The sequence below is a fragment of the Lepidochelys olivacea genome (assembly GCF_965140295.1).
Source record: "Lepidochelys olivacea isolate rLepOli2 genome assembly, chromosome: 4".
Classification (NCBI taxonomy): Eukaryota; Metazoa; Chordata; order Testudines; family Cheloniidae; genus Lepidochelys; species Lepidochelys olivacea.
In genome coordinates this window covers 15,956,365-15,981,134 of record NC_140414.1, presented here as the reverse complement: position 1 = coordinate 15,981,134, position 24,770 = coordinate 15,956,365, and the positions used below count along the sequence as shown (strand labels likewise).

Genomic DNA, 24,770 nt, shown 5'->3' with positions numbered 1-24,770 from the left:
CATGTATGGATTTCAGTATTTGCAGACAGTTTTGTTTACTGCTCAATAAATCAGTTTTTTATACATAATGTGATCAAATTCAGATTTATATTTGGTTGGACAACTTTATAATGAAGATATTTATATTTTAAATTTGAAGAATAGTGCTCATCTTTTAAAAAGATTGTTTCCCTTCCACCTGTCCCCTCGCCCTTAAATTATCAGGCATTTTCAGCATAATAGATTTGAGATCAGGGTGGAACAGTTTAAATCAAGGTGATTAAATCACTGATTTAAATCATGCTGAGGCATTGTAAAATCGATTTAGAAAATTTGTGTTATTGTAGCTTCAGATTAAAATGTAATGAATTATTGTTTTTGAAATATCATATTTGGTAGGACATATTATGTGAATTTCACAAAAGTGCTGTAGGCAAAATACAAAATATGGCAAATTGAGGCCCTGATCCTGCAAACACTTAAGCAAGTATGTAACTTTACACACATGAATAGTCCATTAATTTAAATGGGATGACTTGTGTGCTTAACATCAGGGTCTATTGTTGTATTTTTATTAACATAAGAACGTAAAAAGAATGGCCCTACTGGGTCAGACCAAAGGTCCATCAAGCGCAGTATTCTGTCTTCCGACAGTTGCCAGTGCCTGATGCCCCAGAGGGAATGAACAGAACAGGTAATAACCAAGTGATCCATCCCCTGTCGCTCATTCCCAGCTCCTGGCAAACAGAGGCTAGGGACACCATCCCTGCCCACCCTGGCTAATAGCCATTGATGAACCTATCCCCCATGAATTTATCTAGTTCTTTTTTTAACCCTGTTATGGTCTTGGCCTTCACAACATCCTCTGGCAAGGAGTTCCACAGGTTGACTATGCATCGTATGAAGAAATACTTCCTTTTATTTGTCTTAAACCTGCTACCTATTAATTTTATTTGGTAACCCCTAATTTTTGTGTTATGAGAAGTAGTAAACAACACTTCTTTATCTATTTTCTCTACACCAGTCATGATTTTATAGACCTGAATCATATCTCCCCTTAGCCAACTCTTTTCCAAGCTGAAAAGTCCCAGTCTTATTAATCTCTCCTCATATGGAAGCTGTTCCATACCCCTAATCATTTTTGTTGCCCTTTTTGAACCTTTTCCAATTCCTATATCTTTTTTGAGATGGGGCAACCACATCTGCACGCAGTATTCAAGATGTGGGCGTACTATGTATTTATATAGAAACAACTTGATATTTTCTGTCCTATTATCTTTCTTAATTATTCCCAGCATTCTGTTTGCTTTTTTGACAGCCACTGCACATTGAGTGGATGATTTTAGAGAACTATCCACAATGACTCCAACATCTCTTTCTTGAGTGGTAACAGCTAATTTAGATCCCATCATTTTATATGTATAGTTGGGATTATGCTTTCCAATGTGCAATACTTTGCATTTAACAACATTAAATTTCATCTGCCATTTTGTTGCCCAGTCACCCAGTTTTGAGAGATCCTTTTCTGGCTCTTCGCAGTCTGCCTGGGTCTTAACTATCTTTAGTAATTTTGTATCATCTGCAAATTTTGCACCTCACTGTTTACCCCTTTTCCCAGATCATTTATGAATATGTTGAATAGGACTGGTCCCAGAACAGACCCCTGGGGGACACCACTATTTACCTCTCTCCATTCTGAAAGCTGACCATTGATACCTACCCTTTGTTTCCAATCTCTTAACCATTTACCAATCCATGAGAGCTCCTTCCCTCTTATCCCATGACAGATTACTCTGCGTAAGAGCCTTTGGTGAGGGACCTTGTCAAAGGCTTTCTGAAAATCTAAGTACACTATATCCACTGGATCCCCTTGGTCCACATGCTTGGTCTTGGTCTAACATCTTTCATCTTAATGACACAAAATCCTTGTCACTTCAAACACAATTGCTTCAGTGTTAACAACATGTAAATAACTTCTTTGTTTAGACCTTCAAGATATTAACAAAGTTAACAGGAACTTTTTTATACACAAAGGCCAACATGTGTTTAAAAATTGGAGCTTAAAGTTAAGCACCTATGGATGGGATTTTCAAAAGCACTGGTGTACTATAGGAACACAAGCCATGGCTTCAAACCTGATAGAAGAGTATAGCCCGGTCAAAGCTTTTTTGATGTGTAGAAGTTCCATACATTGGAAAGTGCTATTGGTTGAAAATGTAACACAGGCTATTGACTCATCAGTTTTGTGTGTAAGTTTGTGGCGATCTCACAATAAGGATGTTATTGAGGAGCTGGGTTTCTCATTTTCAATATAGATGAATATTTTAAGTGTGAGAATGGCTAAACAACAACTGTGAAACTGATTCTACCACTTGGGAAACTAATTAAAGAAACAAGTGCAGAAGATCCACTTTAGTGATCTAAGACTAGAAAGTGGGAAGAAAGAACTAGCAACACGGAAATAAAATAAATCCAGTTTAAACGTGATTTAATATTTTAAAAATCTTGTTTTTAATCCACTCTGAGATTAACATTTTTAGAAGAGGTTGTGCAGGGATTATAGTACTGTAATACAAAATTACTCAACATAGTTAAGTCCAAAGCAGACTGTGAAGGGCTACAAAGGGATCTCACAAAACTGGGTGGCTGGGCAAGAAAATTCAATGTTGATAAAAACAAGGTAATGAACATTGGAAAACATAATTCCAACTAGACATGTAAAATGATGGGGTTTAAATTAGCTGTTGCCACTCAAGAAAGAGACGTTGGAGTCACTGTGGATAGTTCTCTACAAAACATACACTCAATGTGCAGTGGCAGTCAAAAACGCTAACCATGTTAGGAACCATTAGGAAAGGAATAGATAATACAGAAAATATAATGCCTCTATATAAATCTATGGTACGCCCACACCTTGAATACTGCCTGCAGTTCTGGTTGCTCTATTTCAAAAAAATTATATTAGAATTCCAAAAGGTACAATGAAGGGCAACAAAAATGATTAGGGGTATGGAACAGTTTCCATAGGAGGAGAGATTAACAAGACTGGGGTTTTTCATCTTGGAAAAGAGATGACTAGGATGGGATCTGATACAGGTCTATAAAATTTTGCCTGGTGGGTAGAAAGTGAATAAGGAAATTTTACTTATTCCTTCATAGAACACAAAAATGAGGGGTCACCTAATGAAATTAATAGGCAGAAGGTTTAAAACACACAAAAGGAAGTACTTCTTCACACAACACACAGTTAACTTTTGGAACTCATTGCCAGGGGATGTTGTTAAGGCCAAGGCTATAACAGGGTTAAAAAAAGAACTAGATACGTTCATGGAGGATACATCCAGCAATGGCTGTTAACCATGATGGTCAGGAATGCAGCCCCATGCTCTGAGTGTCCTGTTTGCCAGAAGCTGGGAATGGACAACAGGGGATAGATGACTCAATGATTGCCTGTTCTGTTCATTTCCTCTGAAGCATCTGGCATTGGCCACTGTTGGAAGACAGGATACTGGTCTAGATAGACCACTGATGTGACCCAGTAGGGCCATTCCCATGTTCTGTAATAAAATGCCACGGTTCATGCAATTTTAGCTGTTGATAAAACAAACCACTTACCTTTTGTGACCTCCTTCTTCTTTAAATTTCAGGTTTACTTCTATGAATACAATATACACTCAAAACCAGTGGATAAGCCTAGGCAATGCCTTCCATATGCAATAATAACAGTAAGATTTATTGGTCAGAAGGTGGAAACTGACCCTCTTATCTCATCTGTGAGGTTTCTGTCTAAAGGATTTCCTAAGTATTCTGGTAAGATTCATTTAGCTACATGTAGTAACTGTAGGATGTTAAAAGGGATACGTGCATTGGGGAGCTAATTCTCTAAACAGCTGTATGTTATCATTGTTCTCCCTCTACAATGGATATCTTACCCCCTAATGTCAAAATTATGCTTTGCAGTACTCCATGCTACCACTTCAAAATGGAACAATATATTTCTCCCAGTTCCAGCTACTGATGGCAGCAAGTATGCAGAGGAGAAGGGAGTGCTTCCCTTCAGGTTCCGGGAGTGTTGCTGCATGTGTTATCCAGGGCAGTTGCCTAATTCTGAGAGGAGTGCTCAGCCTTAGTATTCCACTGTTCCTGCACAAGACAGGCCAGGATTTTGCCTTCATACTTAAGTATTGATTGCCAGAGGAAATCTATTCCAAGAGCTTTAGCTACAAATAAGTTAACTTATTTTTTATTGCTTTTATCATAGCAAATATCAAATATTGATTTATTGTCTTTATAAGAGAAGGTGAGGCTTATTCTTTAACAGCTTGGATAGAAGTTAGAGATAGACTTCTAAGAGTTAAAAATTCAAGTTGCTGTTCAAATAAATGGAAGCGTCATCAAATATTTAATGCTAAATATCCAAAATATGTAAAAGAACTTAAAGTTAAGTGAAATAGCACTTGCTGTAAAGAATGGAAGACGCTGAGGTGAAAACTGTTTCTGAAATTCGGAGGTTCATGTAAAAAGATTGTTTCCAAAAGTACGTTTCCCCTGGGGGATTCTCCTGTGCCTGTCATGTATTTTGGCTGATTTCCTTTATGATTCTCTGATGAGATACTTTTGTTTTACTGCTCCTGCCTTAGTCATAATTATCTTTCACTTGGATCTTAGACCCTGGGCTCTGGAATTACTGTGGAAAATAATGAAAAGGCAAAAGAAAAGAAGCCAGTTGAGATGCCTTTCCTTCCATGGGTTGATGCTACCAGGGGCTAGATTAGGTGCATAACTGCCACTCACAAAGCTCCCACTCAACTACCTGAACCCTGGTAGGCACCTAAACTCGCTTGGCATCTTAATTTTCATAGTGAAAATCCCCTAAACGCCTGTGTTTTCAGCCTTTATGTGCGCACTGCCGCCCCAGGCCAGGCCTCTGGATGCTGAAGGGCCAGAGTGATGTGTGAGCCTAACTCACCTGTGGAACCCGATCCAGTAAGTGTGCTCAGACCTTGCCTACTGGAGCGGGAAGCCCCTACAGAGAAGCTTACACTAAACGTCAGGAGAAGAGGAGGATGACTTTCCTCATAATTCATAGCCCAGTGGCTAGGGTATTCACCTGAGATGTAGGAGACCTCCCCCGTTTAAGTCCCCAGCTGCACATATGGAGAGACTGAGGGAGTGCCACATCAAAATACCCCATAACCCAGTGGTTAGAGCTCTCCCCTGTCAGGTGGAAGATTCTTGTTCAAATCCCTTCTCAGGTGGAGGGGGAAGTTGAACCGTGGTTCTCCCACATCTCAGGTGAGTACCTAACCACTGGCCTAAAAATAATGAGGGACCTCCTTCTCCTCCAACAGTGTGGGCACCTAACACCAAGAGAGGGTTTGCAACTGAGAGTCCCAAGCAGAGGGAGGCACTACCCTGCAGCCCGGACTTAGGTACCTCTCTTTGTTAGTGGGGTGAGGGGTTGGCGTCTCCCACTGGCTGTCTTAGGCAAGGAGCTGCCAAGTGTGCTGGCCTTTGTGTATCCGATTCTGAAGCACCTATCTCTCCCCATTCATTGTAAACGGAGCCTAGTCCTGCACTCAGGCTTTGTGAATCCCTGTGATTTTTTAGGTGACTGAAAGTTAGGCATGGCAATAGTCAGCATCATTGCACCTAAGTTTCTTTATGAATCGAACCCAAAGTGTGGAGGGGATCCATCTTTGGTTAAGTATTGAGTCACTGATATTTGATGTTGAATCCTTTATTGTTTTATAGAAGAGATTAACAAAAACTCTGACCAAAGCAGTAACTGCTTTTGGAGTTGGATGCATAACTGTATTTGCTAGTTGCAAGACTGCAATTGTCAAGAAATTACTTGCTTAAGTGTACAACATAAGAAGCAAAGTGCACCATTAGACACCATTGCAACTGATGGGAGTTGTGCATGCATATGCGAGGGCAGAATTTGTCCCCAAATGTAATGGAGGTGCACCTTTTTGCCTATAATTTTAAGCTAGAGACTTATGTGGTGGTGAGGAGAAGGGGACTGAACTGGGTTCACTGATCAGTGACTGGTGACAATTGAGGACTTCTCTCCAGCAGGACTGCAAGCACTGTGGGGTTTTTTTTAAAGACTTAAAGGATATAGAAAGCATATTTAATGTATATAAAGGTGATCTTCAGTTCTTTTAAAAATAGTATTGTGTGCTCCATGCTCAATAACCGAGTAAGAGGGACATTCAATATGTTAACATAAATTTGCCCATTTTCTTTCTTCAGGATTATTAGATGCACACTCACCACAGATTCCTAGCTCCTGCTGATCATGATCTCTGTCTGCAATGCACCTATTTAGTGGTACCTTAATGCAGACAAAAATTACATATGTGAACAAGTAGTCCACAGGATTGCATTCTGCTTCCCTTTCTCGTAAAAGCTGTTGAGGTGCACTTATATTACCTGAGGCTATTTTTAAATCTTTCTTCTTCCTCTTTTGTAATTTCATTTCTGCCCATAGCAAACTGGTCCTGGTTTTGTATTGGGAAAAACCCTGTCAAAAAGATAAGTCTTACATCTTGATCTAAATGTGATGAGATCCATTGTCAGTCTATGTCTGGTGGGAGTTCTACCACAATGGGCTGGCTGCTTGGGTGTCTCTGACCACCGCTTCCACATATCAAGCTTATCACTAATAACTTGGGGGGGAGGGATAGCTCAGTGGTTTGAGCATTGGCCTGCTAAACCCAGGGTTGTGAGTTCAATCCTTGAGGGGGCCATTTAGGGATCTGGGGCAAAAATTGGGGATTGGTCCTGCTTTGAGCAGGGGGTTGGACTAGATGACCTCCTGAGGTCCCTTCCAACCTTGATATTCTATGATTCTGTGAACTCCATTGGTCTAGTTGAGTGCAACCAGGTCATTGTAATGGAGAGAGCAAAGTGATCCCAGGGAGAGGCAGATTCCAAAAACCCTTAAAGCTCAGCGTTTTGATTTAGATCTAGCAATTGATAGGGAGCCATTGCAGGATGCAGGGAGTCAGGATGTGTTCCCATTGTCTTGTGGTGCTCTGGGGACTGGCTGCAGCAGTACTCTACGTGCTATGGTGGTGACTCTTGAAGAGTAATGGAGGTCAGAGCAACCTGCAGGGATAAACGTAACAAAGTGTATGTGGTTAATAGCTTGGATTTGATTCTTAAATAACATACGTATACGTGTAAATCAGGAGTAGCTCCATTAAAGTAAATAGAATTACAATGTTATTTAACTGATGTAAGTGGGAATTGGGCCAATGGTATTCTTTTAAATTTTTAATATTCTTATTTTATACTTACTTATGGCAGTAGCTCTCAATCTTCCCAGACTATTATGTCCCTTTCAGGAGTCTGGTTTGTCTTGCGTACCCCAAGTTTCCACTCACTTAAAACTACGTGCTTACAAAATCAGACATAAAAAACCAAAAGTGTCACAGCACACTATTATTGAAAAATTGCGGACTTTCTCACTTTTACCATAAAATAATAAAATAAACCAATTGGAATATAAATACTGTACTTACATTTCTGTGTATAGTATATAGAGCAGTATAAACAAGTCATTGTATAAAACATTAGTTTGTACTGACTTTACTAGTGCTTTTTATGTAGCCTGCTGTAAAACTAGGCAAATATCTAGATGAATTGATATGCCCCCTGGAAGACCTTTGCATTCCTTCAGGGGTACACGTACCCCTTGTGGAGAACCACTGCCTTATGGAACATGAAGTAAGAATATTATCACTGTTTTTTTGATCTGGGGACTACCATACTTCTGTAGGGAACTCCTTCTCCAGTGCTCTCCACTGATGGTGGGTTTGTCACTGTCAGAGCAGGACCTTCTGGAGCATCATTGTGAGTAGGTGTAATCTGTGGCCTGTGGTTAGTCTGGCCTTCACAGACCAGTAGAAAGAAAAACGTTTTAAAATTGCTGATGTACTTAATACCCCTCTGAAATCTCTTTGCTGAGTATGCACCATATTGTGTTAATGTTGTTCACTTTATGCTTTTTCACATTTGTTAGGTCACTTTACAATCTTAAGAAGAGTTTTAGCTTCCTTAGTAGTGCCCCTCTGTTCAGCTCAACAATTTTGCTTTGCCCCCAGTAAGAAATGTTTGGCTGTAGATAGAAGCGGAAGCAGAACTGCTATCTGACATTTTGCAAAACAGAAGGGTTTTTTTCTGTGATTTGGCAGGGATGGAATGTTTTTTGCTGAGTCAGGGGACTGTCATTTACAGAAAACTCTGACTCTACTTTAAAGAGGAATAAGAGGAGTAACTCTGGACCGCGGTTTTGGACATGAGAACAATATAATCATTATCCAGTAGGATTTGTATTTTGGATAGCTTCTTTCATACAAACTATATTCCAGAATGCCCTGCAGAGTTAAATAATGTGTAGAGTTAATAAATAAACAGGGTGAGAGAAATTGGGATACTAGAGGAACAGGAGAAAAGAGAGGTTTTCAGATGGGATTTGATGGTGCATCACTGAGGTGGAGAGATGCAGTAAGGTTGTTTTCAGTGGCATGTGCTGCGGTGGCTTTTGCCCCAATAGCAGAGATACTGTATGAAGGGTTATAATAAAATAGGCGAGGAAAGTGTGAATGTACAGAACTAGCTTCCATCTGCTCGTAACCTGTGGTATGCATCTTAAACTGAGTTGCAATTTGTTCAATGAGTCTCCCTCAAAAAATCTCCTGAAGGATGTTAAACAGTAGTTACTAAAGTTAGACATTTTTAAATAAGCCGCTGCAGATAACTTACATCCAAGCTTTATAATAAAGAGCTGAATGAGGAGTTTACTGGACCATTAATGTTGATTTTCAAGAAGCTTTGGAACACTGGTGAAATTCCAGAAGACTGGAAGAAAGCTTATGCTATGCCAATGTTTAAAATGGAAGGGTAAATGGAATGACATAGGCAATCACAGAGTTGTCAGTCTGACATCAATTCCTGGCAAGATAATGGAGTGGCTGATATGAGACTTGATTAATAAAGAATTAAAGGAGGATCATAAGGATTTCACAATCAACATGAGTTTATGGAAAATAGATTGTGTCAAACTAATTTGACATCTTTTTTTTTGGATGAGATTATAAATTTGGTGATAAAGGTAATAGAGTTGATGTAATTATACTTGACTTCTGTAACGCATTTGACTTGCAACCACATGACATTTTGATTAAGGAAGTAGAATGATATAAAATTTATGTGGCACACATTAAATAGATTAAAACCTGGCTAACTGATAGGTCACAAAATATAATTATAAATGGGGAATCATCATGAAATGGGCGAGTTTCTTGTAGGGTCCCACAGTGATTGGTTCTTGATCTTATACTGTTTAACATTTTTATCAGTGGCCTGGGAGAAAACATAATATCATCACTGATAAGTTTGCAGATGACCTAAAAATTGTGGGAGTGGTTAATAATGAAGAGGACAGGTCACTGACACAGAGCAATCTGGATCACTTGGTAAACAGGGCGCAAAGCAAACGAGGAAGTTTGTGTGGAAGGTTGGTTTTTTATGAGAGTATCCGGTTTTGAGAGCTCATTCTTAATCTTTCCCTGTTTGCTGTAGAGGATGTTGCTGTAGAGAATGCTCTCAAATGTGGATACTCTCATAAAAAAACAACCTTCCACACAAACTTCCTCATGGCTGGACTTTACAAAAACTAGACAAGCCATTTACAACACACACTTTGCTTCTCTACAAAAGAAAAAGGACACTAAACTATCTAAACTACTACATGCCACAAGGGGCCACAACAGTGGTTCCCTTAACCCATCCAGCAATATTGTTAATCTATCCAACTATACTCTTAGCCCAGCACAAGAATCTGTCCTATCTCAGGGCCTCTCCTTCTGCCCCTCCACCCCCACGAACATGATACAGTGCTGTGGTGACCTAGAATCCTATTTCGACGTCTCCAACTCAAGGAATATTTCCAACATACCTCTGAACAACATACTAACCCACAGAGACCTTCCTACCAAGACTACAAAAAGAAGGATTCTGGGTGGATGCCTCCTGAAGGTCGAAACAACAGACTGGACTTCTACATAGAGTTCTTCTGCTGATGTGCACAGGCTGAAATTGTGGAAAAGCAGCATCACTTGCCCCATAACCTCAGCCGTGCAGAACACAATGCCATCCACAGCCTCAGAAACAACTCTGACATCATAATCAAAAAGGTTGACAAAGGAGGTGCTGTCGTCATCATGAATAGGTCGGAATATGAACAAGAGGCTGCTAGGCAGGTCTCCAACACCACTTTCTACAAGCCATTACCCTCTGATCCCACTGAGAGTTACCAAAAGAAACTACAGCATTTGCTCAAGAAACTCCCTGAAAAAGCACAAGAACAAATCCGCACACACACACCCCTGGAATCTGACCTGGGGTATTCTATCTACTACCCAAGATCCATAAACCTGGAAATCCTGGACGCCCCATCATCTCAGGCATTGGCACCCTGACAGCAGGATTGTCTGGCTATGTAGACTCCCTCCTCAGGCCCTATGCTACCAGCACTCCCAGCTATCTTCGAGACACCACTGACTTCCTGAGGAAACTATAATCCATCGGTGATGTTCCTGAAAACACCATCCTAGCCACTATGGATGTAGAAGCCCTCTACACCAACATTCCACACAAAGATGGACTACGAGCCATCAGGAACAGTATCCCTGATAATGTCACAGCAAACCTGGTGACTGAACTTTGTGACTTTGCCCTCACCCAAAACTATTTCACATTTGGGGACAATGTATACCTTCAAATCAGCGGCACTGCTATGGGTACCCGCATGGCCCCACAATATGCCAACATGTTTATGGCTGACTTAGAACAACGCTTCCTCAGCTCTCGTCCCCTAACGCCCCTACTCTACTTGCGCTATATTGATGACATCTTCATCATCTGGACACATGGAAAAGAAGCCCTTGAGGAATTCCACCATGATTTCAACAATTTCCATCCCACCATCAACCTCAGCCTGGACCAGTCCACACAACAGATCCACTTCCTGGACACTACGATGCTAATAAGTGATGGTCACATAAACACCACCCTATACCGGAAACCTACTGACCGCTATTCCTACCTGCATGCCTCCAGCTTCCATCCAGACCACACCACACGATCCATTGTCTACAGCCAAGCTCTAAGATACAACCGCATTTGCTCCCACCCCTCAGACAGAGACAAACACCTACAAGATCTCTATCAAGCATTCTTACAACTACAGTACCCACCTGCTGAAGTGAAGAAACAGATTGACAGAGCCAGAAGAGTACCCGGAAATCACCTACTACAGAACAGGCCCAACAAAGAAAATAACAGAACGCCACTAGCCATCACCTTCAGCCCCCAACTTAAACCTCTCCAACGCATCATCAAGGATCTACAACCTATCCTGAAGAACGACCCATCACTCTCACAGATCTTGGGAGACAGGCCAGTCCTTGCTTACAGACAGCCCCCCAACCTGAAGCAAATACTCACCAGCAACCACATACCACACAACAGAACCACTTACCCAGGAACCTATCCTTGCAACAAAGCCCGTTGCCAACTGTGTCCACATATCTATTCAGGGGACACCATCATAGGGCCTAATCACATCAGCCACACTATCAGAGGCTCGTTCACCTGCACATCTACCAATGTGATATATGCCATCATGTGTCAGCAATGCCCCTCTGCCATGTACATTGGTCAAACTGGACAGTCTCTACGTAAAAGAATAAATGGATACAAATCAGACATCAAGAATTATAACACTCAAAAACCAGTTGGAGAACACTTCAGTCTCTTTGGTCACTCAATTACAGGCCTAAAAGTTGCAATTCTTCAACAAAAAAACTTCAAAAACAGACTCCAATGAGAGACTGCTGAATTGGAATTAATTTGCAAACTGGATATAGTTAACTTAGGCTTGAATAGAGACTGGGAGTGGATGGGTCATTACACAAAGTAAAAGTATTTCCCCATGTTTATTCCCCCTCTTCAGCCCCCACTGTTCCTCAGATGTTCTTGTCAACTGCTGGAAATGGCCCACCTTGATTATCACTACAAAAGGTTCCCCCCCTCCCCCCTACTGGTAATAGCTCACCTTAAGTGATCACTCTTGTTACAGTGTGTATGGTAACAACCATTGTTTCATGTTCTCTATGTATATAAATCTCCCCACTCTATTTTCCACTGAATGCATCCGATGAAGTGAGCTGTAGCTCATGAAAGCTTATGCTCAAATAAATTTGTTAGTCTCTAAGGTGCCACAAGTACTCCTTTTCTTATAGCTGCATGGGAACAAATATTTAATAATGGGTTCTTCGGTCTAGCAGAGAAAGCTATAACATGATCCAAGTGCTGGAAGTTGAAGCTAGATAAATTCAGACTGGAAATAAGGTGTACATTTTTAACTGTGGGAATAATTAGAACCATAGAACCACAGGGTTAGAAGGAACCACAAGCACCATCTAATCTAACCCCCTCTCAAGATGCAGGATTTGTTGGCTCTAAACCATCCAAGACAGATGGCTCCAGCCTCCTTTTGAAAACCTCCGGTGAAGGAGCTGCCACGACTTCCCTAGGCAGTCTGTTTCATTGTCCTACTGTTCTTACAGTTAGGAGTTTTTTCCTGAGATTTAATCTAAATCTGCTATGCTGTAGTTTTAAGTCATTGCCTCTTGTCCTGCCCCCTGTGGCAAGAGAGAACAACTAGGGCTGATATTCACTTCAATACAAACATATAGCACTGTTGGTTTAGATTAATAATAGAACAAGTTTATTAACAAAAGAAGATAAAATTTTAAATGAGTTCAAGTATAAGAGATAAAGTTTAGAAAGGCTTACAAGCAAATTAAAGTGAAAACACACATCTAAAAGTCTAAAACTTAATTTAGCAAGTTTTGGTTCAAGGCTTTGTTTCAGATGGCCTTTCTCATCCATCATTTTCCAGCAAGACAGTGGCTGACCCTCTCCTTAGTCAGGATCTCTCGCAGAGGCCCAAAGGTGCTTTGCCATCTTAGGTGAAAGAGAGAACTCGGGTTCTCTGCCCCTTTCTTTTGTATTCAGCGTAGTTGTAGCTGTGCCAGTCCCAGGATATTAGAGAGACAAGGTGCGTAAGGTAATATCTTTTAGTGGACCAACTTCAGTTGGTGAGAGAGACAAGCTTTTGAGCCACAGAGCTCTTCTTTAGGTCTGGGAAAGGTATTGGGAAAGATACTCCACTCTATTGGGAAAAAGAAAAGGAGTACTTGTGGCACCTTAGAGACTAACAAATTTATTTGAGCATAAGCTTTCGTGAGCTACAGCTCACTTCATCGGATGCATTCAGTGGAAAATAGAGTGGGGAGATTTATATACATAGAGAACATGAAACAATGGTTCTTACCATACACACTGTAACGAGAGTGATCACTTAAGGTGAGCTATTACCAGCAGGAGAGGGGGGAAACTTTTGTAGTGATAATCAAGGTGGGCCATTTCCAGCAGTTGACAAGAATGTCTGAGGAACAGTGGGGCTGGAGGGGGGGAATAAACATGGGGAAATACTTTTACTTTGTGTAATGACCCATCCACTCCCAGTCTCTATTCAAGCCTAAGTTAATTGTATCCAGTTTGCAAATTAATTCCAATTCAGCAGTCTCTCATTGGAGTCTGTTTTTGAAGTTTTTTTGTCGAAGAATTGCAACTTTTAGGTCTGTAATTGAGTGACCAGAGAGATTGAAGTGTTCTCCAACTGGTTTTTGAGTGTTATAATTCTTGATGTCTGATTTGTGTCCATTTATTCTTTTATGTAGAGACTGTCCAGTTTGACCAATGTACATGGCAGAGGGGCATTGCTGGCACATGATGGCATATATCACATTGGTAGATGTGCAGGTGAACGAGCCTCTGATAGTGTGGCTGATGTGATTAGGCCCTATGATGGTGTCCCCTGAATAGATATGTGGACACAGTTGGCAACGGGCTTTGTTGCAAGGATAGGTTCCTGGGTTAGTGGTTCTGTTGTGTGGTGTGTGGTTGCTGGTGAGTATTTGCTTCAGGTTGGGGGGCTGTCTGTAAGCAAGGACTGGCCTGTCTCCCAAGATCTGTGAGAGTGATGGGTCGTTCTTCAGGATAGGTTGTAGATCCTTGATGATCTGTTGGAGAGGTTTAAGTTGGGGGCTGAAGGTGATGGCTAGTGGCGTTCTGTTATTTTCTTTGTTGGGCCTGTCCTGTAGTAGGTGACTTCTGGGTACTCTTCTGGCTCTGTATTCACTGCACCTTCAATGGTCCCTTAGAATATGTGCTAACTTCTTATGCTAAACAATCTGTTCTACCTTGCATTTAGCTGTGATGCTTGAAGTACCTTTCCCACAACTGAAGGAGAGCTCTGTGTGGCTCGAAAGCTTGTCGCTCTCACCAGCCGAAGTTGGTCCAATAACAGATATACCTCACCCACTTTGCCTTTCTTTTTGTAGTCCATTGAAATTTTTTAATGGATTTTTAAAATGAACATTACCCCTCAAAGTAAAGTCTATTCAAGCTGTGAGGAAGGCAACATGGAGTCTTGTGATGAAGGAAGCTCTGTGCTCTTTCACTTGTGTTCACTGAAATGCAAATTGTTCTGTTTCCTGCCATCTCATCCCCTTGCTGTCTTGATGATCCTGTTTACTACTGCCATGTAAACTGAGGTAAACACACATTCCTTTGTTTAGGATAGGCCTGTTTAACAACTTTTGCCTAGGCAGGGGAGTCTGGTTTTGAACATGTGCTAATAATGTCATACAGAGGGATTTCATAACTTTATGTATAATTTTTCTCCATACATTTCACCATGGTATTATTGACCAGGAAGTAATTTTTCAAATGATACCTCACAAGGCATATTTTGTACACAGATTATGTACACCGTAGTGTGTAGGATGTGAATACAGGGGTGCTTTGGGTCACAGTGGGCCCATAACTGGTTGAAAGATTATACTCAAAGAGTAATTATCAGTGGTTCACTGTCAACTGGAGGGCATATCTAGTGGGGTGGTGCAAGGGTCTGTCCTGGACCTGGTACTACTCAATATTTTCATTAATGACTTGGATTATGGAGTGAAGATTATATTTATAAAATTTGTGGATGACACCAAACTGGGAGAGGTGGCAAGCATTTTGGAGGACAAAATGTACTTTAGAATTCAAAATGACCTAAACAAATTGGAGAATCAGTCCGAAATCAAACAAGATAAAATTCAATAAAGATAAATGCAAAGTACTGCATTTATGATGGAAAAACCAAATGTACAAATATAAAATGGTGAATAACTGGTACGGCAGTAGTACTGCTGAAAAGGATCTGGGGGTTATCATGGATCACAAATTGAATATAAGCGAACAATGGGATGCAGTTGCAAAAAAGGCTAATATTCTGGATGTATTAACAAATATGTATGATATGGGAGGTAATTGTCCCGCTCCGCTCAGCACTGGTGAGGCCTCAGCTGGAGTAGTGTGTTTGGTTCTGGGTAACACTCTTAAAGAAAGATGTGGACAAACTGGGGAAGTCCAGAGGAGAGCAACAAAAATGATACAAGGTTTAGAAAACCTGCTCTATGAGGAAAGGTTAAAAAACTGGGCATGTTTTGTTTTGAGAAAAGAAGGCTGAGGAGGGGACCTGGTAAGTCTTCAAATATGTTAAGGGCGGTCATAAATAGGACTGTGATCAATTGTTCTCCACATCCACTGAAGGTCGGACAAGAAGTAATGGGCTTAATCTGGAGCAAGGAAGAATTAAGTTAAATGTTAGGAAACTTCTGACTTTACGGGTAATTAAGTTCTGGAGCAGGCTTCCAAGGGAGGTTGTTGAATCCCCATCATTGGAGGTTTTAAAGAACAGGTTAGACAAACACCAGTCAGGAATAATGTTAGGTATAGTTGGTTCTCTCCCAGTACAGAGGGTCTGGAGCCCTACATTTCTGTGATTCTATGTTTATGGGGGGGTTCCTCTCATGTGTGATTGGCAGAACAGAAGAAAGCGCAAAGGTGCTTGTTTCAAATATAACAAGTGGGTGATGGAGGCTAGTATCACGGACAGAGGAGAGATGTTAGTGGATTCACTGTTAGCAAATGAGAGGGAAGTAAGGTGGGGATGGGCCATGAAGTGAAGACAAGGAATTTGTGTTTGATGTGATGGAAAAGAAGGAGCCAATGGAGGGATGCAAAAAAAGTGTTGACATGATCAAAATGAGGAACAAGGGAAATGACTTTGCACAGCAGTGTTTTGAGTGGATAAATGTGAAGCTTTTATCAAGGCCCAAGGAAAGAATGCTGCAGTAATAAAGATGTAAGATGACAAGGGCCCGGATGAGAAAAGGCATGTCTTTATTTAGGTGTTAAAAAGCCACCCCCTTCACTGATAACCATTTTGAATTCTCCTATGCTTTAGGCAGAACATGAAATAAATTCAGATTAAAAGTGTTTGGGCTTTTTTTAAGTTAGAAATGGGTCAACATTGTTCTTGCAGCCTTAACTGTGGAGTATTGTCACTTTTCTCTTCTTTCTTTCACAGGAAGACGAGGCTCATGGAAAAACTGTACAGTAGCCAAAAGGATCGGTAAAGGTGCTCAGGCTACAATAATCTATGAGCATTTCAGGAAATCTGTAGATTTTCTTGCTTTCAGACCTGAGGAGAGCTCTTCTTGCAGTGAAATAAATTCAGAGGAGAATACTTCTGGCCCAAAAGTTTCTTCCTCCTGTGAAAATACACTGAACAGGAATGGTTCGGTAGCTGAAGCCAATGATACCCAAGTGGAACATAACATATCTGGAAGGTGGGATTCATCACAAGTGCAAGAAAATGAGTCAAGTCTGCCACTTGTGGCTGGTGTAGATACCAGTGGAAGCATTAGTAGTGACCACAAGGTGAATCTAAAATGCATTATTTCAGATGATAATTTTACCACAGTTTCTGCTGCCCACAGTAGTAGTGGCTCAAGTACTGTAATTACTTCAAGACTCATTATGGATCCAAGACTAAAGAAAAGAGAAGGAAACTCAGGAAAACAAAACACTGAGGCAGTTTTTCATGAGAATTCAACATCTGAGAATGGGCTGGAATATCTCAACTCAGAAATGAAAATATCAGCCACTTTAAATATACCTTCACCTGGAGAACCTCCTCTGCTTAATGACCCAAAACAAGGTCAACTTAGACAGAGACATGAGGAGCAAGCATCATGGAAAGAGACAGCTTTCATAAAAGAGTTTAAATCCACAGTGAATACAGACAAAGAACGCACTGTGGAAAACAAGCAAGTGGCTCGTAGCGTAACAAAACTTCGTAAAGGAATAGTGGAGCCATTTGCATTGCAGGGTATTCACACACATGCTGCTTCAAAAACTGTTATTGAAGAAAAGCACATCACAACAAATGAAAACCGTCTCTGTGATAGAAAAGACTTGAAAACGCACCAGATTACTGTGGGAGAACAACTGAGGAAATGTTCATCTTTTCCATTTGGGGATACAAAACCTGAGATAGACTTGCAGGAGAGTTTGTCCATGAAAGACAAAGCAGACCACTGCTACAAAGAAAAAAGTTCCAATCTTCATAAGAACAATATAAAACATTTACCTGTTCACGATAGCAAAAAGAACTTAAGTTTCACTAAAAAGTTAAGGCATAATGATCCTCCTCCTGATCAAAAGTGCTCATCTGTGTCAGTTGGAAAGTCAGTTGCATCAGTGCTACCTGCTAACTTTGCCTGCAACACACACTCTGAAGCCATGCCTCACAGCATTGCAGATTCAAGCAGCTGCCAGTATTCCAGATCTCAAAAGGGTTCCAATCACTATACACCATCAGTGGTAGGGAATATTTTCTCTTTCTTCTCTGTAGATTGTCAAAACAAAAATTCAAAGAAAGCACCTCCAGAGGACCTCAAAAAAAGAGAAAAACAAAGGTCACACTCATCTCTGTCTCATGCATGGAGGCAGGGCAAAATGTCAGTAGCACAGAACAAAAATAATGCAGATAAAAAATCTAAGATTTCCCATCGAGTGTGTAATGGTCTTTACCCACTTAAGAAACATGATAAAGGGCAGGGTTCAGCACAACTGAACCATTCTAAATGGGATAAATATGCCTCAGTGAAAGGAGGGCAGAAATGTAAGGAATCACAATCTATTAATTTAATAGTACTTGAGGATAATCAAATACATACTCCTGAACAGTCTTTGCATGATGATAAAGGCATGAACATAGGCATCCAACATCCTGAAAATATTAAATCTCATGAAGGCAAGACAGAATATACTGGGAAAACGCATAACCAGTTACAAGAAAATAATTATACTTCTGCAATAGGAAACAGTTCAACAGATTCTTACTTAACATATGCTGAAAATACTTTGACCTCAAACAGTGAATATGAAGTTAATAGTGAGGGTTTTGATACACAGGATTATACTTTAGACAGTGGTGTCCATGGAAAAATGCATCTTTTTAAACATGCTATGAGAAAACAATATGCCAAAGTGGAAGAGGACAAGTGTGTCTGTCATCACGTTGCTTGTGAATCTGTTCCTAGTGATCAAATGGTTGGTGAAGAAAACTTTCACCAAAGTAAGCTTCAAGACACTTTGCTTTCTGAAAAAGCCAATGTTGATGAAGGCCCTATAAAGGCCCATAAATTAATATATTCAGCAACTGAAATTACAAACAAAAATTGCGTAGGTAAAAGAGAAGATGCTATAAAAGAAGTAAAAGACAATTCTTCCATCAAAGAAACAGTGAATGACCAGATATATTTGTCTCATGCTATCTGCAGAACAGACAAAGTATTGAGAGGTTGCTTCAATAAAGAATGCTTATGTTTCCTTGGAGAAAATGAGCCAGTGTCATTAGACAAATATTTCTGCAGGGATAGCAAAGAGAGTGATGCTTCTGGAGCTGCATTTTTAGATGAAGAGCAGAGTTGGATCTGTAATCAGGAAATGGGGACCGATATAAATGTTCATGATTTCAATCAAATGCACACATGCCAACTTGAAAAAGAATTTAGCAACGTCCCAGGAGTCTGGCTGGAAGTTTGTGACACTCCTCATATTCTGGATTTAAAAAGATCAGCTTCTGATTTAAACTTAAGTTTTGAAGAAGGATGTGCATTAACAGGAGCATATTTGATGGAAACAGAAAATATTACCACTTCTGTAAAGGAAAAGGGAATGATTCCAGATAACAAAAGAGAATCAGAAGAGCTGTCTGCCACAGCAGAGTTTTGCAGATCTATAGCATTGTCAGAGGCTCATCAATGGGAGGAGCAGAATACTGTTATGCTAATCACCACCATATCCATGCCTTCTGGAAATGTGGAACACGAAGAAAGGGGATGTTCCAAACCTCAGGAAACACATGTTTCTGAGAAAAACTCATCTTGCCATGAAAATAGTGTGCAGGAAATATTTAAACAGACGATGGAGGAGAAATGTGAGGATATTTTTCTCCAGGACTTGGAATTTGAAAGTGAGATTGAAATTTCTCTGGAGCAGCATGAGGAATCTCTCTCAGTACCACAAAATCCACATAGTCATGAAGGTGGATCTGATGAGGAGGTTGATTCACTGTATCAGTACTTGACAGATCGTATAGACTGGGAAAGTTTATCTGGAAACGCTAGCCAGAAGATATTAGAGAAAAGTGAAGATCATTGTTCGTCAGGGAAAAAATCTTGCACAAAGGAAGATAAAACAGAATCTTTAAGTACAACTGTGTGGCCTGACTTACAAATTACAGTAACCAACATACTTAAATCAGGATTCAGCCCCCCCAACATTGGAATTGCAAGAGAGATGTGGAGATGTGCAATTGAATCTCCAGGATTAGAAGTCAATATGGAATTGTCAGGAGAGCAAAGAAGTGAAGAATATATACAGAATTTGGATCTTACAAATAAAATGCAAACATGCCTACCTAGCTGTGTTCATGAGGCAGACAGTCATATGCCTGAAAAAGAAAGCAAAACTTTCACTGCACCTGTTACTGTTTCTGATGTATTGAATAAAGTAAGTAGCTTTTACGGTACAAAACCAAAAGATAATAGTAATGAATGTAAGAGTAAAAAAGGTGTGCAATCAAAAGTTAAGAGAAAGCATCCACATAATAAATCTCTAACAAATAAAATGAGGCCTCAGAAAGCTTCAACACATTCACCTATATACAGAAATTCAAAACTTTGTGGTAAAAAGAGAGAACACTATTCATCTGAAATGTTTTCTTTATTGTTTGAGGGACGAATGAAAACACTTGCACAGTCTGAAAAACACATTAAAAATGTTCTAAATACTCTTTGTAGTGAAGCATCCTTATGCAAAAGTAAGCGTCTATCCAAAAAAATAGATGGTGCTATGTTTCACTTAAGGAAAGCTCAGAGGAGAGTTCTCAAATCTCTAAAAATTGTAACTAAAGTTGGAGAGAAAAGACAAAAGGGTCCCTTACCAAAATGTTATGAAATAATATGTAACGACTTATGGGAAAGCTGTGATCTTGAAGGTCATAGTTTCTTGACAACTGGGAAGTATTCTTCTGCTCACTTTTCTCAGAAAAGAAAGTATAACATGAAGGAAAATAAACTAACTGTAGCGTTTAAGAAAGCAAGTGACACAGTTACATGTATGCCAATAAAACAAAGGTTTAAAAATAAAGGGGATAAAATGAGAGAAATGGTTTCAGAGGAAGACATGCATGCAAGGTCCACTACAGGTTGTGCACCGGTTGTGTTGAAAGATATTATAAGTCAGATGCATCATTGTAAATCTGACTTACCTGTGGCTTCTTCAGTAACTTGTAGTCAGTTTTCGGCTGCTACATGCAAGGCATATTTGGCTTTTGAGGGTGACAATGTGAGAGATACGAGAAGAATAATGAAACTTCAAACAGACTCTGAAAACTCTCTAGGTTTAGACACCATTGGGCTAGAAGATATGGAACTAACTAATAAGGAGCACAAGTTTTTTGTAAATGTTTCATCTAAAATTCATATTCAAGGGACTGCTGGAAAATGTGGCAGTGTAACAGGACAAGACCATATCTCTGAAGCAAATACATTTAACAACAAAAATATCTCAAGACCTTTGAGCTTGCCTGTCGAAAAGGATGATTCTGTAGAATTTTGTACAGACAAAAGAAAAGATGGAGCTTGTAAGACTAATGTAAAGATGAATGCTGTCATACATACATCACTATTAAAAACAGCTGCAGAGAGCTGTTTAAATGCAAACACCAACAAGCAAGATGTTTCCACACTCTCCGCCACTCACAAAAACCTGGACAGTATTCTTTCTACTGAAAAAGAGACTATGTTTTCTGCTGGCAGTGGGGGTATTTCCACAAATCAGAGTGTTGGTATTGGAAACTTTTCTTCAGGCTCAATGAGGCAGATGCCTGCAGCAGGAGGAAAACATGAGACCAGTGTATCTCAAGTTCCATTAGATCACGAAATTATTAGTGCTAAAGCTGCATCTTTGAAAATAAGCGCAAACATTTCATCTGAGAGAATTTTAGAAACCCATTCTTTTGAAACACCAACAGTACCTCTCAGCGGACAGCTGCAAGATAGAGGCTATGACAGAAAAGAAACTTCAAATTCAGACATGCGTTGTCTGAATAATTGCAGTAAAGTAGCTGAAAAGGAGGCACATGTTACCGAGACTATCAAATTGGAACCACTGGCAAAAAATGTATATAAGAGAGAAAATAATATAGAGACAGAGAACTATTTAAAGAATGTATCTTCTGAGTCATTAGTATACAATGCTCTGACCCCGTTTTCAAATCAATACATTTCACAGGAAGTTGGACAGAATACATTTCCAAAAATAAAGGAAACGGGGCTAGTGGAAAGCAAAGTGAAATCACCTGTAAATCTGTATTTGCTAAAAGATGTACCTGGGAGATCCTCTGCTAAGGTCATTTTGGAACAAAAGAGCATAACACACAGAGAAGGTCACTCTAGGTGTAATAAGGAATCCAGATGCATTCAGAGTTCTTCAAACAGCAGCAGTGCTTTCACTGCACCTGTCTTAAGGAAGCCAATTGATAAGAAATTTGCCAAAAGAAATGAAGATTGGAAAGAAAGCACTAACAAAGATTGCCAAATTAACTCAGAGTTGACATCAGGAATTATGGCAAAACAAGGTATTCCAAACATTACCGGGGTTTATGATGCCTCACCAAGCAAAACACATCAGCATCTTACAGCCCATATGGCTAAACTGAATGCAGATAATCTCTCAGGTGATGGTCCTAACAAATGTAAGGGCCTCAATAGTAAAAACAAGCATAGAGGAGTTGGGACAGAACTGAAATCTCTTGCTTTCATAACTGAAATATCAAATATTTTACAAAAAGCAGATGAAACATCATCTCTGAAAATGTTACAGGAACAGATTACAGTTTGTGATAACCTTCTTCCTTCATTTGTTAAAGCTTTTGAGGAAAAGCAAGGGAGCTCATTTAAGCACATCTTGGTTTCTCGAGAGTTACTGGTTGAAAGAAAGCTATGGACTAACTGTAAATCGAAGTTAAAACCACATGCTGTAGATTCGCTGGTGGAACTCCAAATGATAATGGAAACAATTCAGTTCATTGAAAACAAAAAGTGCTTTCTAGAAAGGGAGCCAACTTTCCGAAGTTTGCTTTGGTATGATGGTTCACTGTACGGGGAACTGCTTGGTAGGCCATCAGGGTATCAACAACAATCCAGTTTCTTTCCAGCTTTCCAAAGAAGGCTGAAGTACAATGTTTTTCGTGAGCTTCAGAGCTACCATAGACAGTTATTAGAGCTCTTTGAAAAAACAAGGTGGGAAAACAAATCTTACTATGCATTCTTGAAATTCAGACGAGAGATTGATGAGTGTGAAGCTGTGGTACAACAGAATTCTGATTGCTTAGATTTTTTCCTCTCTGTGCCTTTTACTTGTGGAGTTAACTTTGGAGATACTTTAGAAGATTTGGAAACTGTAAGGAAAAGTGCTGTGGAACTGATAAATACATATAGGAACCTTCCAGATGCTCACTCCTATGCAGAAAAAGAGGACCATCTGTGGGTTATAATGGAAATTATCTCCACAAAGATAAGCTTTATAAAGGCCTGTGAATCAATGAATATGAAAGCTTCACTCTTTGGCCTTGAGCATATATTTTTTGATGCTGCTAAAAGTCTTGTATGGAAAGACAGACATCTGTTGTTAAATAAAGCCTCTCCCGATAAGAAAAAACAACTTCTGTGCCAAATAAACCAAGATGCTCTCTCCAGGCTGTATGAAGTTTATGAATATGTGGCAGAAGAGTTTAGAACTGAAAAATCTAACAACATTACTGAGAAGAAAAATGATACAGAAAAGTCAAAATATTGGGAAAACAAAGGCAAACATGGAGATGAAAACTCTGACTTCCTCAATGTTTTGCTTTCACATCCTGATATTTGCTGTGTTGGAGAAATATTAGATGAAGCTCAGTTTGCAGACCTCAAGAAGTTACAGCAGCTAATGCTCAGATGTACAGAACATTTAGAAAGCTTAAAAATGTATTTTCAGATTTTGCAGGAGGAGGATGTCAATAAAATCTTGATCACAGAGCAAAATGTGCTAGACACAATGAAAAATGATGGCATTAATGCTATAATTTTAAAGCCTGAAGCTGTTGAGACTTACATTGAAGTACTAATGATGTATGAAACAGTTCACTTCCTTAAAAATTCAATAGCAAGAAAAATAGATGAACAAAGATTTCGAAGCTTGTTGTGGTTTGATTTATCGCTTCTTCCTGAATTGGTACATTGCCAAAAGAAAATGTCTTCCTTTTCATTTCTGAAGGATAATTCAATGGACAACCTTTGTAAAACTGTTGAGTCTGCCATCTCTGATCTTAAGAGTGAACTGGACATTATTTGCAACTATGCAGAAACCATAAACAGCTCTTATGCACTTCATCTTCTCACCAGAGAACTTTCAGAACTTTCAGAAACAAGAGAATTAATACAAAATTCGAAGCCTTCTATCTTCACGTATGTTGAGTGTGTACCTTATACCATATCTGTAAACTATGGGAATACTGTGACTGAATTAGACTACAACTACAACCAGTTTTCTTTGTTGCTTGAAAATTTGATGTTGGCTGCCAGGAAAGATTTAGGAAAAATGGCTCATATTATGAAAATCATGAAAACCATTGAGCTTATGAAGTTTGCTTGTGCCAAAAAAGGTAAATCCGTCCTCTCTCTTCTGATATATCAGATGCTAAATAATTGGAGAAAGACCTGCCAGTTGAAAAGAAAGGGAGACATGAAAATGCATCTGACTAAAACTAAAAAAAGTGTCTGTGAAACTCAAGATGCAGTGTATGTCATCAAAGCTAGTTCTCCGCCCCATCAAAAAAGACCTAGTTTTGTGTTCTCACATGGAGACACTCCTGAGTATACAGAAAGCTCTTCTCCTTCCATCTGCAAAAAACAAAAGGTAAGATCATTCCTTAATACTTCAAAATGCGTTATCTTTAAAAGAGAATTGTAGTGCTAGTTACATACGGATACTGAGTTAAGGGCAGAGGTGTGCATCAGATTGTGCTTTGTGGAGATGAATGATTCCAGGTTTGAATTTAGAGCAAAAAAGTAAACTCTCTCATCTATATTATTCCCAAGGCTTAAACTGATCTTAAAGAACTGACGGGTCTGTCTTTGCCAATGAGGAAAGGTCATTAGTTTGTAACAGTGTTTTTGGGCTAAGAAATCTCTAATGCT

At 39.7% G+C, this 24,770-nt stretch overlaps 1 protein-coding gene across 1 annotated transcript in view; it reads left to right on the top strand.

Moving 5' to 3' along the window:
- The window catches only part of TEX15 (testis expressed 15, meiosis and synapsis associated), a gene marked incomplete at its 3' end in the record, with an annotated part of 132,863 nt that overhangs the window by 93,687 nt on the left and 14,406 nt on the right, over positions 1-24,770 (top strand). The window contains exons 6-7 of the mRNA XM_084625913.1: positions 3,627-3,789; positions 16,544-24,489. Of these exons, the coding sequence (XP_084482039.1) occupies positions 3,627-3,789; positions 16,544-24,489 (8,109 nt within the window). The remainder of the gene's footprint in view (positions 1-3,626; positions 3,790-16,543; positions 24,490-24,770) is intronic.